The 14,131-nt window shown below is 38.9% G+C and overlaps 1 protein-coding gene across 4 annotated transcripts in view; it reads left to right on the forward strand.

Annotated features, from left to right (window-relative positions):
- Positions 1–12,703, forward strand: part of LOC103285001 (ligand-dependent nuclear receptor corepressor-like protein) — a 127,770-nt gene extending 115,067 nt beyond the window's left edge. For 2 of the 4 annotated variants that reach the window (XM_054729893.1, XM_054729922.1), the window contains one exon: positions 12,445–12,536. In XM_054729893.1, coding sequence (XP_054585868.1) covers positions 12,445–12,458 — 14 coding nt within the window. In that variant the 3' untranslated portion in view covers positions 12,459–12,536. Of the gene's footprint in view, positions 1–6,106; positions 6,134–12,444 lie in introns of all 4 variants that reach the window. The other 2 variants (XM_054729902.1, XM_054729911.1) reach the window with 2 other exon arrangements.
- The last annotated feature ends 1,428 nt before the right edge of the window (positions 12,704–14,131 follow it).

A 14,131-nucleotide genomic window follows, 5' to 3' on the forward strand; every position in this document is an offset into this window, starting at 1 on the left:
TCACGGAGCTCATCATCTCTTGGGGGACAGAGAATAGGCAGCTCCAGTGGAAAGATGAGTGCTATGGGGAGGTGAATTGTAGGAGCAATGGGAAGGAAATTGAACCCAGGTTTGGAGAATTGGGCAAGGATTCCTATATGGTTACATCTAAGCTGAGATTGGAAGGGTGCTGAAAGAAGTTGGGAGAGTATTTCAAGCAGAGCAAATTGCATGTGGAAAATCAGGGTGACAAAAAGAAGGCTTGTTAGGAACACTAAGTAATTTTGTCCAAATAGCTGAGTCATAAAATAGGGATTAAGGATTGGGCAGGGAGTGAATGGAGAAATGGCAAAGATAAAGCTACCTAGGGAAACTTTGCTTAAATTGTATGTTCATGAAAAAAAAAATGGTTTGAGCCCTAAAGTGACATTAATGGAGAAGAATAGATATATTTGAGAGAAAATTCTGTGAAGTAGAATCAGTACATCGTAGAGAGTAGAGGAATTAAAGGATGACATCCAGGTTTTTGGCTTAAGTATCTGGGCAAATGGTAGTAATATGCACTGAGGTATAAGAACACTCTGGGTATTCGGTTTTAGACATAAGGAATTTGAGGTATTCAGTGAGATATCCAAGAAAGAGTGTTTAGGAAGCAATTAGTTAATAGGGCCTTTTTGCTCAGGAGAGAGGTCTGAGCTAGAGATAAAGATTTGGGTATCAGCAAGTCATTGAAGCCATGAGAGTGAAAGAGATCATTCAGGTGAAATGGGAAGAGCCTAGCACCTCAGAGCCCCAAAATATGGAGAAAAGAAAAGATGTGTACAATAGGAGACTGATGAGATTAGTCAGGAGGTGAAAGGGAGCAGGGGAGGGTAGTGAAAAGGAAATGTGTCACAACAGTGGGGAAAATAGCAGTGTGAACTGTAGATAACAGATCAATTATAGTTGGTTTGGGAAAGAGCAGTTTTGGTGGGCTAACAGAGCAAGGAACCTAATGATTGAATACATGCAGGAAGAAGAAATGAAGGAAATTAGCACAGAAAACTATAAATGGCTATGATTGGAGAAGAGATAAAGAGGTAATGAAAGGGAAGCCCTGGGACACACACAACAGGGGGGTGAGGGCATGACTGGAGGGTGGGGGCGGGCAATGGGGCGATAAGGACACATATGTAATACCTTAATCAATAAAGAAAAATATATATTTAGAAAAAAAGAAAGGGAAGCCCTGTTTAAGGCAGGTTTTTTTTTTAAATGTTAGATGCTAATAGGAAGATCAGTGGAAAATGAAAGATTGAAGATACAAAAATGAGATGGCAAGCAGTGAAAGTTGGGGTGAAGCCCCTGAGTTGATGATTAGATATTATGAGGCATCATTAGCAAGATTAGCCTTGGCCATAAGAAGAGTGGGGTATATATGAGGACACAAATCACTTTATAAATTCACTAGAGTCCCGGTGCACAAATTTGTGCACCAGTGGGGTCCCTCAGCTTGGCTGGCGAGATCAGGCCAAAACTGGCTCTCCAAAATCCCCCAAGGGGTCCCAGATTGTGAGAGGGCACAGGCCAGGCCGAGGGACCCTACCAGTGCATGATCGGGGCCAGGGAGGGACCACGGGAGGGCTCCAGGGCGTGTCCAGCCCTGTCTCACCTAGTCCCGATTGGGGCTGATCAGGGCTGGCCAGCCGGGGAGGGACACGGGAAGTTGGCCACCCGGGGAGGGACCACGGGGGGGCTCCAAGGCATGTCTGGCCCATCTTGCTCAGTCCCGATTGGCCAGACCCCAGCAGCAAGCTAACCTACCGGTTGGAGCGTCTTCCCTGGTGGTCAGTGCACGTCATAACGTCTGGTCGACCGGTCGACTGTCTGCCCCCCCTCGGTGGTCAGTGCACATCATAGCGAGCAGTTGGGCGGCCTTAGCATATTACTCTTTGATTGGTTGAATGGATAACCGGACGACCAGACACTTAGCATATTAGGCTTTTATTATATAGGATAGGCAAAATGTTGAGGTTATTAGAGTCTATTTTCTATAAATCAAGAGTTCTATAGCGAATGTTGATAATGTGGTTAAGATTTAAAAATACTGTCTCAAGAAATAACAGGATTGAACAGTTTTGTGATTTTATCTCTGCAGCCAGAGTGTAAGCATGGAGAAAGATGGGACCTTAGGTTTTATAGTTATTGGAATCACCAAGTGGGTGTAATAGAAGGACAAAGAGATCAAGCCAAGAACTCATTCAGTGAATAATGAGAAACTATATGATCAAGATGTAATTCTACAGAGTATTTTCGAATAGTAGCAGTATAGATTTGAGGGGTACCACAAAATGGGGTATGTGAAGGGCTAGTTACAAGACATGATTTTTTATGTGATAATGGAGTATGACTATTGGAAATAATAATGTAGGCTTTTTAAATATCAATTACTTTCTTTTGAGTTCCCAAAGCAAATGTGTTGCCTTTTCCTAATTGATAGATATGTGGATATAAATAAACTGACTTTGGACACCTTTGAGGAAATTTTAAAACTAGAATAACCTGATGTGGACTTGAAGCTACTAAATTAATGGTTCTCATTCTAAAACGTTGAATTTTCCCATAAAAGTTCAGAATTCAAGGTGGCACTTTGAATTGCATTCTGAGATGACTGAAAAATGTTCAGTTTGTCAGCTTCTCCTGTTTTGTCATCTATCCTTAAAAATGACTGAATATATACATTTTTCTTTTCAAATGCTGGTTTTCACACAGGTATATAACTGATAGGTGTTTTTAATTAACAGTATATTCTTCAACAAGCTGAAACCCAGACTAATGAACCATACATCCTCTGGTCTTGCTTTTGAATATTTTACCACATCTTTTGAATCCTAACTCAAGATTTTCTTTTAAATTTGTGTGATTGAGGCAACCCTTGACACAGAATATTCTTAAACATTTTTAATACAATTTAAAGTTCAGAGTTTCTTCATGTGCCATTATTCAGCATCATTATTATCATTTAATGGGAAAACTATGAAGCTAGAATAGATGATTTTCTAAATCTCATTTTGATCAGAAAATACAGTTTTCAAATGGTTCACAGTCACCCTAATCTAGTTGGCTCCACAAGCATTCCAAAGATGTATTTCAAGAAATACTAGTCTTCCAAGGTGTTCTGTGTGCAAAGGATCCCATGGTATAACAACACTGAGGATGCTCTGTTCTCTTTCCTGTGCTTCTCAAATCACAGTGAGTGCCCCATTAGCTTGTTAGACTGTATTCTGCAATCTTTATGTTTATGCAAATTTTTATATCCTATTGCGGAACAAAAATTGGAAAATGTTGCTCTACATAGTTTCCTAATAGGGTTTCCTAATAGGGTTTCTCTTTATTTATTGTGATATTTCCAGAAAGAATGTAATGACTATAAAAATGTAACTTAGTTTACAAACTAGATTTATTCTTGTATATAAATTAAGTTAGAGTCATCAAAATTGCAAGTGCCTTATTAAGATTCACTATTAAAAGGACTCTGGTAAATACCTATAAGCCAGAGATGATCACATTCTGGTCAATCTATTTTGTAAGTTTCATTTTTATATACTAGATTTTATTTCATGCTGAGTTAAAGGCAAAGTGTGGTAGCAGTGCATTCAGGTGGCTTTACTATCAGTATTGCAAATCATGAGAAAATTTGTGAATTTAAATACAAGATCAGCCCTAGCCGGCTAGGCTCAGTGGATAGAGCGTCAGCCTGCGGCCTGAAGAGCCCCAGGTTCGATTCCGGCTAAGGTCACATGCCTGGGTTGCGGGCTTGATCCCCAGTAGGGGGTGTGCAGGAGGCAGCTGATCAGTGATTCTCTCTCATCATTGATGTTTCTATCTCTCCTTCTCCCTTCCTCTCTGAAATCAATAAAGAAATATATATATATTTAAAAAAATAAATACGAGATCAGTGTCTCTTCAACTCAATCCACAATTTTAATTTAGTCAGAACTAGATGAAAGGAAGATAGATATTTTAATGTAAAAATTAGTAAATTCATTGACATTCATTTTTATATGGGCTTCATATTACCACTTTGCTAATGGCCAGTGCCTTAGGTAAAACTATTTAAAGTTTTATAATGAAATCAGGAATTTTTAAGAAGTTATTCTCTTTACAATTTAATTTTGTCCCTATTGTCATTTTCATAGGAACTGAGTAAAGAATTTTAGGTCTTGAAAAGCCTCTGATTTTTACCATAATACTTATTAAACTACTAGAGGCCCAGTACACAAATTCGTGCATGGGTGGGGTCCCTCAGCCTGGCCGGCAATCAGGCCATCTCGGCCAGATCCCATAGGGGCCGATCGGGGATGGCAGGGGGGAGGATCCGCGGGAAGTTAGCTGGCCGCAGGAGATTGGCTATAGGAGTGCACTGACCACCAGGAGGCAGCTCCTGCATTGAGCTTCTGCCCCCTGGTGGTCAGTGTGCATCATAGTGTTTGGTCAAGCGGTTGTAACAATCACTTAGGCTTTTATATATAGATTAGAGGCCCAGTGCACGAAATTTGTGCACGGGGGGAGGGGGGGGTGTCCCTCAGCCCAACCTGCACCCTCTCCAATCTAGGACCCCTCAATGGATGTCCAATTGCCCGTTCGACATCCCTCTCACAATCCATAACTGCTGGCTCCCAACTGCTTGCCTGCCTGCCTTCCTGATTGCCCCTAACCGCTTCTGCCTGCCAGCCTGATCATCCCCTAACTACTCCCCTGCTAGCCTGTTTGCCCCTAACTTCCCTCCCCTGCAGGCCTGGTCACCCCTAACCGCCCTCCCCTGCAGGCTTGATCGCCCCCAACTGCCCTCACTTGCAGGCCTGGTCCCTCCCAACTGCCCTCCCCTGCTGGCCATCTTGTGTCCGCATGGGGGCAACCATCTTTGACCACATGGGGGTAGCCATCTTGTGTGTTGAAGTGATGGTCAATCATATTACTCTTTTATTAGATAGGATAGAGGCCTGGTGCATGGGTGGGGGCCAGCTGGTTTGCCCCGAAGGGTGTCCCGGATCAGGGTGGGGGTTCCCTTGGGGCATGGGGCGGCCTGGGCGAGGGGCCTGTGGTGGTTTGCAGGCTGGTCACGGCCCCCGGCGACCCAAGCAGAGGCCCTGGTATCTGGGATTTATTTATCTTCTACAATTGAAACTTTGTAGCCTATAGTGGAGGCCTGGGGCAGCCAGGGTGTGTGGAAAGTTTGACTTCCTCCATCACCGGGGAAACCCAAGCCTCCCTCCTGCTCTCTCCTTGGCTGCAGCCTTCTTGGTTGGGTTAATTTGCATACTCACTCCTGATTGACTGGTGGGCGTGGCTTGTGGGTGTAATGGAGTGATGGTTAGTTTGCATATTACTCTTTTATTAGATAGGATAAATCGGCTACTTTGAGAATCCCTTGTCTTGATGTTTTTTCTAGACTTCTTTAATATTTTATATCCCATTACTTTGTCAACCATTATTGAGTTTTTTTAGGATATCCTGCTTCACTAATTGCCCATGTCTTTCACGGAAAACCATTCCCTTTAATCAACAAATATTTCAAATTGTTTTTACTTTGGCAACATAATTAAGTATAAATTGAACAAAGATAATTTGGCTGATTTTCCATACCAGTGGGTATGGAGTATAAAATTATTTTTAAAGATAATATTAATTCCCTAAATCAGGAGGCTAGCTCATGGCGCACTTGTAAGTGAAGCTCTGTTGGAGCACCACCGTGCCCTTTCATGGACATGTCTTCTGTTGCTGGTGTTGTGCCACAGGAGCTGAGCTGAGTAATTGTAACAGAGATCATATAGAGCCCCCAAAGCCTAAAATATTCACCTGGCCCTTTGCAGGAAAAGTGTGCTCACCCCTTTTCATATCAATAGAATTTTTATATGGAGTGGCTAGAAAAAAAGTCATTGGATTTTTTTTTTAGTAGATTAATACTATTGCATCCAGTTCATACCCAACACCCTCCACTCCCTCCCGTTGTCCATTCCCTCCTCCCATACAGGTAGTGTTGTCTTCTCTCTGTGGGACAAGACTTGTCTGCATCCAGCAGAGTGATGCTGGGGGAGCCACGAGTGCCAATTTTATTGTTTTGTAAATCTTTATTCTCTCCCTGCAGCCTCCAGTCCTGCTTTGTCTATATGAGGTAAGTTCAAGGGTCATCCTTCTTTTCCTTAACCAGGCCCTACCACCTGTTGGAAAGAGATTGATCTTGGTGATTCACACCTTATGTTCCTGCCCCAAGTGTTCTCTCTTTTTCTACCCCCCCTCCCCATTTTTTTTTTTTCTATTTCTTCACATAGGAATTCAAAATTTTAGTTCAGCTCTACTGGCTATCATCCCTCCCCACTTCATTTTCCTAGGCATTATACAGTTTTCTTTGTAGTGGAGCTGAGCATTCTGTGATTACTATGTTAAGTCTGCTGAATGTGCCTGTCATTTAATTACAACAATAAAAGCAGAGTAGGTATCTGAATAATTTCATCCTGCCAGGTTTTATCTTGTTTTTCTGTTCGTTTGTTTAATTTTAAACAAACCCTTGGCTTCTCCCTCCCCCCAATTCCAATTCCAGGCAACCTAGAAAATTTGTTTCTAACTTTGTTTTTATGTTATATAAATATAGAAATTTAGACCCCATTAACTTATTCTTTCAAAAATGTCTCCTGATTTATAATTTAATTCAGTTACAGTTGTTAAATATGCTTTGTACAATTTTTTTGTTTTACTTTGGATTATACTATTTCTACGTTTTTAAGTTTATTAACCTTTTCTCTAGCATTGTCTAATCTGCTGTTGATAAATTCCAGGGTACTTTTCATTTCATACATTTGTATTTTCACCTCCAGAAATTTAGATTTAGTATTCTTTGTATCTGCCATATACATCCTCCTCATATTTGTGCTTTCCTCAATTTCTTGCTGTGTGGAGTCTATTTAAAATAACCTGCATTAACTTCCTTGTGTGCTGATTTTACAATATGTGTTGTCAGTTTCTAGTGATTGACTTTTCTCCTCATTATAGACTATGTTTTCCTGTTTTTTTGCATGCCTAGAAATTTTGGATTAGATGCTAAACCATTGTCACTTTTACATTGTATGCTGGATTTATTTTTATTTTTATTTTTATTTTTTTGCAAGGCCTTCAAGATATTTGGGCTCTATTCTGGGCATCATTAACTTTTGAGAAACATTTTTATTCTTTCAAATGTTGCTTTTGAGCATTCTTAGACAGAGCCAGAATAGCCTTTAGTCTAGTACAGTGTTTCTCAACTGGCGATGATTTTGCCCTGCAGAGGATATTTGACAATGTATGCAAACATTTTTTATTGCCACACCTAAAGGGTAGAAGCCAGGGTTGCTGCTGAACATTCTACAATGTATAATAAAATAGCCCCCACAATAAAGAATCATCTGACTCCAAATATAAGTAGTTCCAATGTTGAGAAACCCTGTCCTAGGACTAATTTTACACCAGTAGGTAGGCAATACCAATACCTGAAGACTGTATCCTGCCCATGTATTAGGTCTTTCCATTCTTGCTGGTGGGAACACAAATTATGTCTAATCCTATACGGTCTCTATCTAGGGATTTTCTGCCTGGTCCTTTTCAGTAGCCTTTTTCAAAGCCTTGGGAAACAATCATGCACTGATCGGTATCTACAGGAGCCAGGGGAACCCTACACAGATCTCTGAAGCTCTCTGTGCAGCTCTCTCCTGTACTCTGCCCCACAAAATGTAGCTGATGTGGACTCCCTCACCTCCAAAGTTTGTCTTCTCATTTCAGGAAGATTTCCAAGCTAAGCTATTTTGGGTTCCTCTCCCTAGACTGGGGCCTGGAAACTCGCCAAACAGTAGCCAGAGAAAATTCAGCACTTACATCCTTAGCGTCCCTTCTTTCAGGGATCACTGTCATCTTGCCATTTCTGTCACCCAGTCTTAAAAAAAGAACAGTGTTTTCTATATTGTGTCTGTTTTTGTAAGTTGCTTAAATAAAATTCAGTTCTTCTTCGTGGCTGGAAGTCCCAGATTTATTTTTTAATAAATATCCAGTTTCTATATGCTAGGTACTGAAAATAATATGACCAGCAAGAATCTTTACTTTCACCAAATTTCTATTTTAGTGGGAAGAAAAAATAAAATAGAAAACACAAGACAGTGGTAAATTCTGGTAATGAAATTAGAAGATATAAGGAATTTCTTGGGGGAGCTATTTAGGTTGAGTGCTCAGGAAAATGCTTTCTGAGGAAGTATTGCATAGCGGTGGTGGAGTGGAATAAGAAAAAAAGAAGGCCTGGGAGTCAGCCTTGAGAAATTCCAACATTCATTAGCCAGAGGGAGCAGGACACGCAGTAGAAAGAAGAGGCAGAGGAGAGCCAATAATTGTGTTTTGTCTCAAAAGGGGAAAAAAAATGTTTTAAGAAAGAGGATGTCTTATTCTGCTTGGGGTGCCATAAAAAAATAGTAAGTTATTTAATAAATAAAACAATCTATTGTATGGCAAGCAACAGAAATTTATTTTCTCACAGTTTGGGAGGCTGGAAAATCCAAGATCAAGGTCTGGAGGGTTCCGTTTCTAGTAAGAGCGCTCATCCTGGCTTGCAGATGACCACCTTTCTGTTCTTTAGTGTCTCCTCTACTTAGAGACACACCAGTACCATCAGATCAGTGACCCACCCTCTGACCTCAGTTCACCTTAAATACCTCCTAAAGGCCCTGTATTTTTTCATATAGGGAGTTAGGGCTTCAACATATAAACACAGTTAAGTCCATAGTAGAAGAAATGGTCAACTGTGTTTAATGTTTTTAGGAAGGCAAAAAAGTTGAAAATTAAACATCATACCTTAGACATCATTGGTGACTTTAGTAAGTGCTATTTCTATGGAGTGAAAGACCTAGAAGCCAGATTGGAGTGGGTTAGGAATAAGAGAGAAGAAAATGGTGATAGCAAAAGTATAGAGTAACTCATCAAAGTAACCTAACTCCAGAATTTGAAGTTAAAATGGATGAGTTCAAATTCAATGGTTTCAGTTACTTTAGAGTAGCTATTGCAATTCCAAATCCCAACACAAAATTCAGTTTCTCCTCCCATACAGCTGACTTCTTTCTCCCTTTGAAAAGATCAATATGTTTGTGAACCCCAATCTAAATGGTAGCTCTCAAAAATATCAGTTTATGCCTTAACACTTTCTTTCTGTGCTTTGAGAAATTGAAAGATATGACTAGCAGCTCCTTATTTAGTTAAATATGAGGAAACTTCATGCTCTAAATATACAGCTCTCCTAGATAGTTATTGCTGTAGCCCTTTGAGATACCTTTCTGTCTAAAATCTGCAGATCAGACACATCGGATTTTAAGTATTGTATAAATGGATATTGACATGGAGAATCATGACAAAATTACAACCCAAGAGTTAGGTTAGTATGCAGGGTACAGTCATAGATCATAGGCCCTGAGGACTTCTACTTTATGTTCTGTGACCTGGATAAGTCATTTTACTTCTTTGAGCCTCAATGTGTTGTTGTTAGAATTGAATGAGGTAATGTAAAAAAGACTTTTAGCATAGTGCCTGACATATAGCAACTGCTCCATAATTATTTTCAGACCTTAATCACACTAAATTTTATTGTTTCCTACAGTTGCTAGCTTGCATTAAAGTGTGTTGTCTGTATGACAGAAATGAACCATAACATTTTTCCAGTAATAAAGCAAGTTTAAGTTATGAGCTGGATTTTTAAAACATTATTTTTGTTAGAATTACCAGTAACCATTAAGTCACAAATGATAACTGTATTTCTATGACCCACAAAAGATTTTCATCTCATACTTCGCAAATGCATATCTATATATGTAAAAGCCTAAGCAACCGTCTGACTGGTAACTATGATGCACAATGAGCACCAGGGGGCAGACGCTCCGACCAGTAGCTATGACATGCACTGACCACCAGGGGGAACACACTCAATGCAGGAGCTGCTGAGCTGCGGTGACTTGGCAGCTGCTGTTTCCAGGTGCTGCACCTGGAACAAGAAAGGAGGGAGCCCGATTCTGGGGTACATCACCCGAGAACCGCCCTCTCGCAATCTGGGACCCCTCAGGGAATATTGGAGAGCCGTTTGGGCCCCAATCCCCACAGGCCAGGCCGAGAGACCCCACCAGTGCATGAATCCATGCACCGGGCCTTAGTATTCTATAAGCTTCCATTCAAATGGTATAGAAGCTGTCATTTAGGGTAGATTAAAGCCCTGAAATATTAAAAATAGATGTTGAGATAATCATTTCACCCCTTGCCCTTGTTCAGTTTTCACCTACCATCTAGTTTACAGTAAAAGCCTCTCTTCCAGCTTCTTCCTCCTTTCACCAAAATAAGAAGTGTTAACTAACCCTTTGCATTTCTCTATAGCTCTGTGTGGTTTTTAGAGCATGTTAATGGGCTCTCATTAGATCATCAGGAATATAGAAGGTAAGCAAGGAAGTTGTCATTTTCTTTCCTTACAGATAAGGAAAATTAAACTGAAGGGGACTAAGGTTACTTGTCCAAGGTCAATAAGGCTGATTATTATTAGTGTCAGAATTAGAATCCAGGTCTTTACATTCTTTCCCCTAAATCTTTACTCTCAAGAATGCTACTGTATACACTATTGCTGAGCTTTTGATAGAATCCTAGGTTTGAGTGTATATTTGTTAATTATACATGTTAATCTGTATTAGTGCCAACATTTATTTTTTGTTTTTTTCCTATGCATGTGTAGTTTTGTGCCTCCCTGGAGTTTGTGTGCCCAAATTTAGACTATACTCTCTAGAAAAGTTTTCTTTAAAAAACTGTCTTTACAGTATTCCGAAGAATCATGTGGTTATTTTATTAAAGTATTCTTCTGTAATGAATACACCTTTGTCAATCGATTAACTTATGGAAAACAAGTTTTTTATGACCATGATTTGTTGGATACTTGATGTACTTATCTACCACAATTAATATAATTGTATTTTCATGGCCTGCCTTAGAGTTTCTCAAAGAAGTGTACATCAGATTTGTTTTGTAAACACAAAAACTTGAAGACTAGAGTCCTTGGAGGAAAGGAAAACATTACTGCTTTATCTGAGCTTTGCCAACTTGAAAAATAAAAGAATTTGAGATCCATGCGGACACACCAGTCTAATAGTAACCAATGTAAATATTATCAAAAATCAGTTAAAATTTCTAATATGAATCAAAATGTTGTTTTGGATCTCTGATTTGTCACATATCAGGCCATGATTTACTTTAAATAGAATCCTATTATTCACATCTGTTTTGGCTTAAGTTATTTACTATTTGTTTTTATTTTTATTAAGGATAGTACAGATGCCCCCCATTTTCTCCCTTTCCTCCCCCTCCACCAGGCTCTCACCCCACCTGACTTTCACCAACACTGATTTACTATTTTTAAATGAGTAATCTTTTAAGCTAGTTTACAGTTTGTTTCATATACATAGAAACCATATCATTCACTGGAACTGGGACTGTTTGCCTGGGGAGAACTCAGAACACAATGTCTGTTAAATTATGGTATAACAGGTTAATCTCTGGCTTATTATTGAATGGCAAATGAGACATTTCGTTGAGGATGCAAGGATCAGGAAATGCTACTGAAGTCTGGATGCTGCTGCCATTTACCAACTCCAAGTCACTTAATTCTAGTTACACAGTTCATTTTCCTCTTTACTAATGGGATCATAGACCTTTGTGGTTACATAAAGCTTAGGAAATATCAACTGAGCTAATGTATAGCGAGCTGTTAGTTTATAAACAATGGTCACATCTGAAGATGTGAACTGACTCTCATTAAGGGTCAGGATTACATGTGCATTGCATGTCAAGTGGACGCTCAAGTTTCTGAGTCTAAAGATTTTCATCAGAGAGCTAATAGGCAGGCATAAGGGCAAGAGCAGGGACTGTAGTCCAATTCCAGCCCAGTGACTATAACCTCAGGCATATTTGTACGTAAGTCTCCAAGACTCATTTTTATCATTTCTCGTAAGGATAAATATACTAACCTTGCTTGTTATGAAATTTAGATGAGATAATACATGTGAATGTGCCTAGTAGGCATTCAACAAAGGTTAATTCCTTCTTGTCTCAAAGTGGCTCTGATTATTGGTAGGCTGAAGGACAAGTTCAAAGGGACGAACCCTGCCAAGTGCAGTTCTGAGATATACTGATGAAATCTGTAAATGCAGTGCTCTTTATCCAGTGGTATTTGAGTGACTGACTGCTCAAGTGCCTGGCTTATTGTGTATTCAGTTCAGTAAGGAGGCAGGAGTTATAAACAAAAAAATACTTATACTTTCAGGATAATACATGCTCTATCCACTCTAATGTTTAGAGGTCCCAATAATAAAACTAAATTTTCTTTTACAAGGTTGATAATTTCTTTGAAACTGAAGGAAAACTGAAATGCTTTACACTTTTTTTTTCCAGCATGCTACAAATGAAAAATGATGAGAAACTGAATTTGTCTGATGGGAATACAGCAAGTAGCCCTTTGAGTCCCATTAAGATGTGCCTTAATCATCCCACTGAATGGAATCTGAATTTGACAGCATCTCTAGCAAGCTGTACAGTTCAAAACCAAAATCTCACAAGTGAAGAGAAATAGATTGCAGTTCTTCTTGCACTATCCTTATTTTGTACGTCAATATTCTGCTGAACAATAAGCATTTACCAGTTGATCTTGAAATATTTCTAGTCCTGTGATTTGTCTTTATATCATTAGCATTAATCACTTTGATTATATTCTTTGTATGTTTTTTACATGTTTTACATCAGACCATTGTGGAATTTTGCAGTACAATGGATTTTGATGTTTCTCTCTTTAATGGTATTTTGTGAAATTTGTATGCCCTACATTTAAATACATAGTTGTCCCCAATTTTATTTCTGTGCACAAAGTTTTAATATATGACATACTGCGTGATTTGGAAGTGTAAAGATTTGTGATGATGACCTGACCCATGAACAGTTTTAAGCTGGTGGATACCAACTACCTCGAATTGGTGAAAGGCAAAGGTATCTCTTAGAAGTATATTTGGTTTCTGTAAGTTACCAGTTTTGAAAAAAAAAAAAAACGGTAAATGGATTTACATCTACTGATTTTATTGTATTTTAGCCATTTATTTTAAAGTGTAAAGGGATTTTTTTTTTAAATCAAGATATTCCTTACCTTTAACTCTTAACAGTGCAAAAGCATAATTTCAGCAATGGCTTATGTGATCGTGTCTAAAACTTGGAACAGTAAGAATACTAAAGGTTTGGTGCTTAATTTGTTTTTCCCAGACAGATAAAGAAAGCTTTGATATGGTGGTCCATGTAAGTATGGTAGTCTCTTTGGATAGCCTGGCTATGAGGTAAATGGAATTTAGTTTGTGGACATTTTAAGTCCTTATTTCTCCCTACTCCACCCCCCCCCCCTCAAATTTTTTTTAAACAGGGATTTAACAAAAGAAGACTTAAAGAATTTGAAGCACAGAAAAAGACAGATCCAACAGAATGGAACTCACCTATTTTTCATTGCTTATATCACCACCATATCTGCCTTTTCTTTTTGCTTAATAAGCATTCTTATTGTGTAACTTTCAGGCTCCTTTTATATTTTTGAGTTTTATAAAGTGCATTTATATGTATGTAATATAGCAGTTTGGTTCTAAAAAGCACAACAATCTTTAGCTCCATCTTAGAACATCACTAAGTAAATGGCCTCTGTTAAATAAAGCACAATTATTAAAACAGATCCAAAGTTAGGGCATTTCTATTCTGAATAATAAAGAGAAAAGGCAATTATCAGATGGATAAGAAAAGGTGTTTTGTTGGGTGTTGCCTGAGGAAAGGGGACTGATTTCATACAGTACATGTTTCATAAGTCAGGCAAATGCCAATTTCAGAGAATAAGTGAAGTTGATAATGAAAAAATAGTGCCCATAAATTAGTATATAGAGAACTTCCTGTCACATTATTTTCCCACTAGTATTTTTTATCCACCATAAGTATTTTATTATGCCAAAAAATAGAAAGCAAGTCCATGATTAATATGTACATATGAACATCTCCCCAGCCCAGGGAACAGCATCATTTTAGGAAAAAAAATTACCATTCAGATAGCATATCAAAA

This window comes from Eptesicus fuscus, chromosome 2 (genome assembly GCF_027574615.1).
Source record: "Eptesicus fuscus isolate TK198812 chromosome 2, DD_ASM_mEF_20220401, whole genome shotgun sequence".
NCBI lineage: Eukaryota > Metazoa > Chordata > Mammalia > Chiroptera > Vespertilionidae > Eptesicus > Eptesicus fuscus.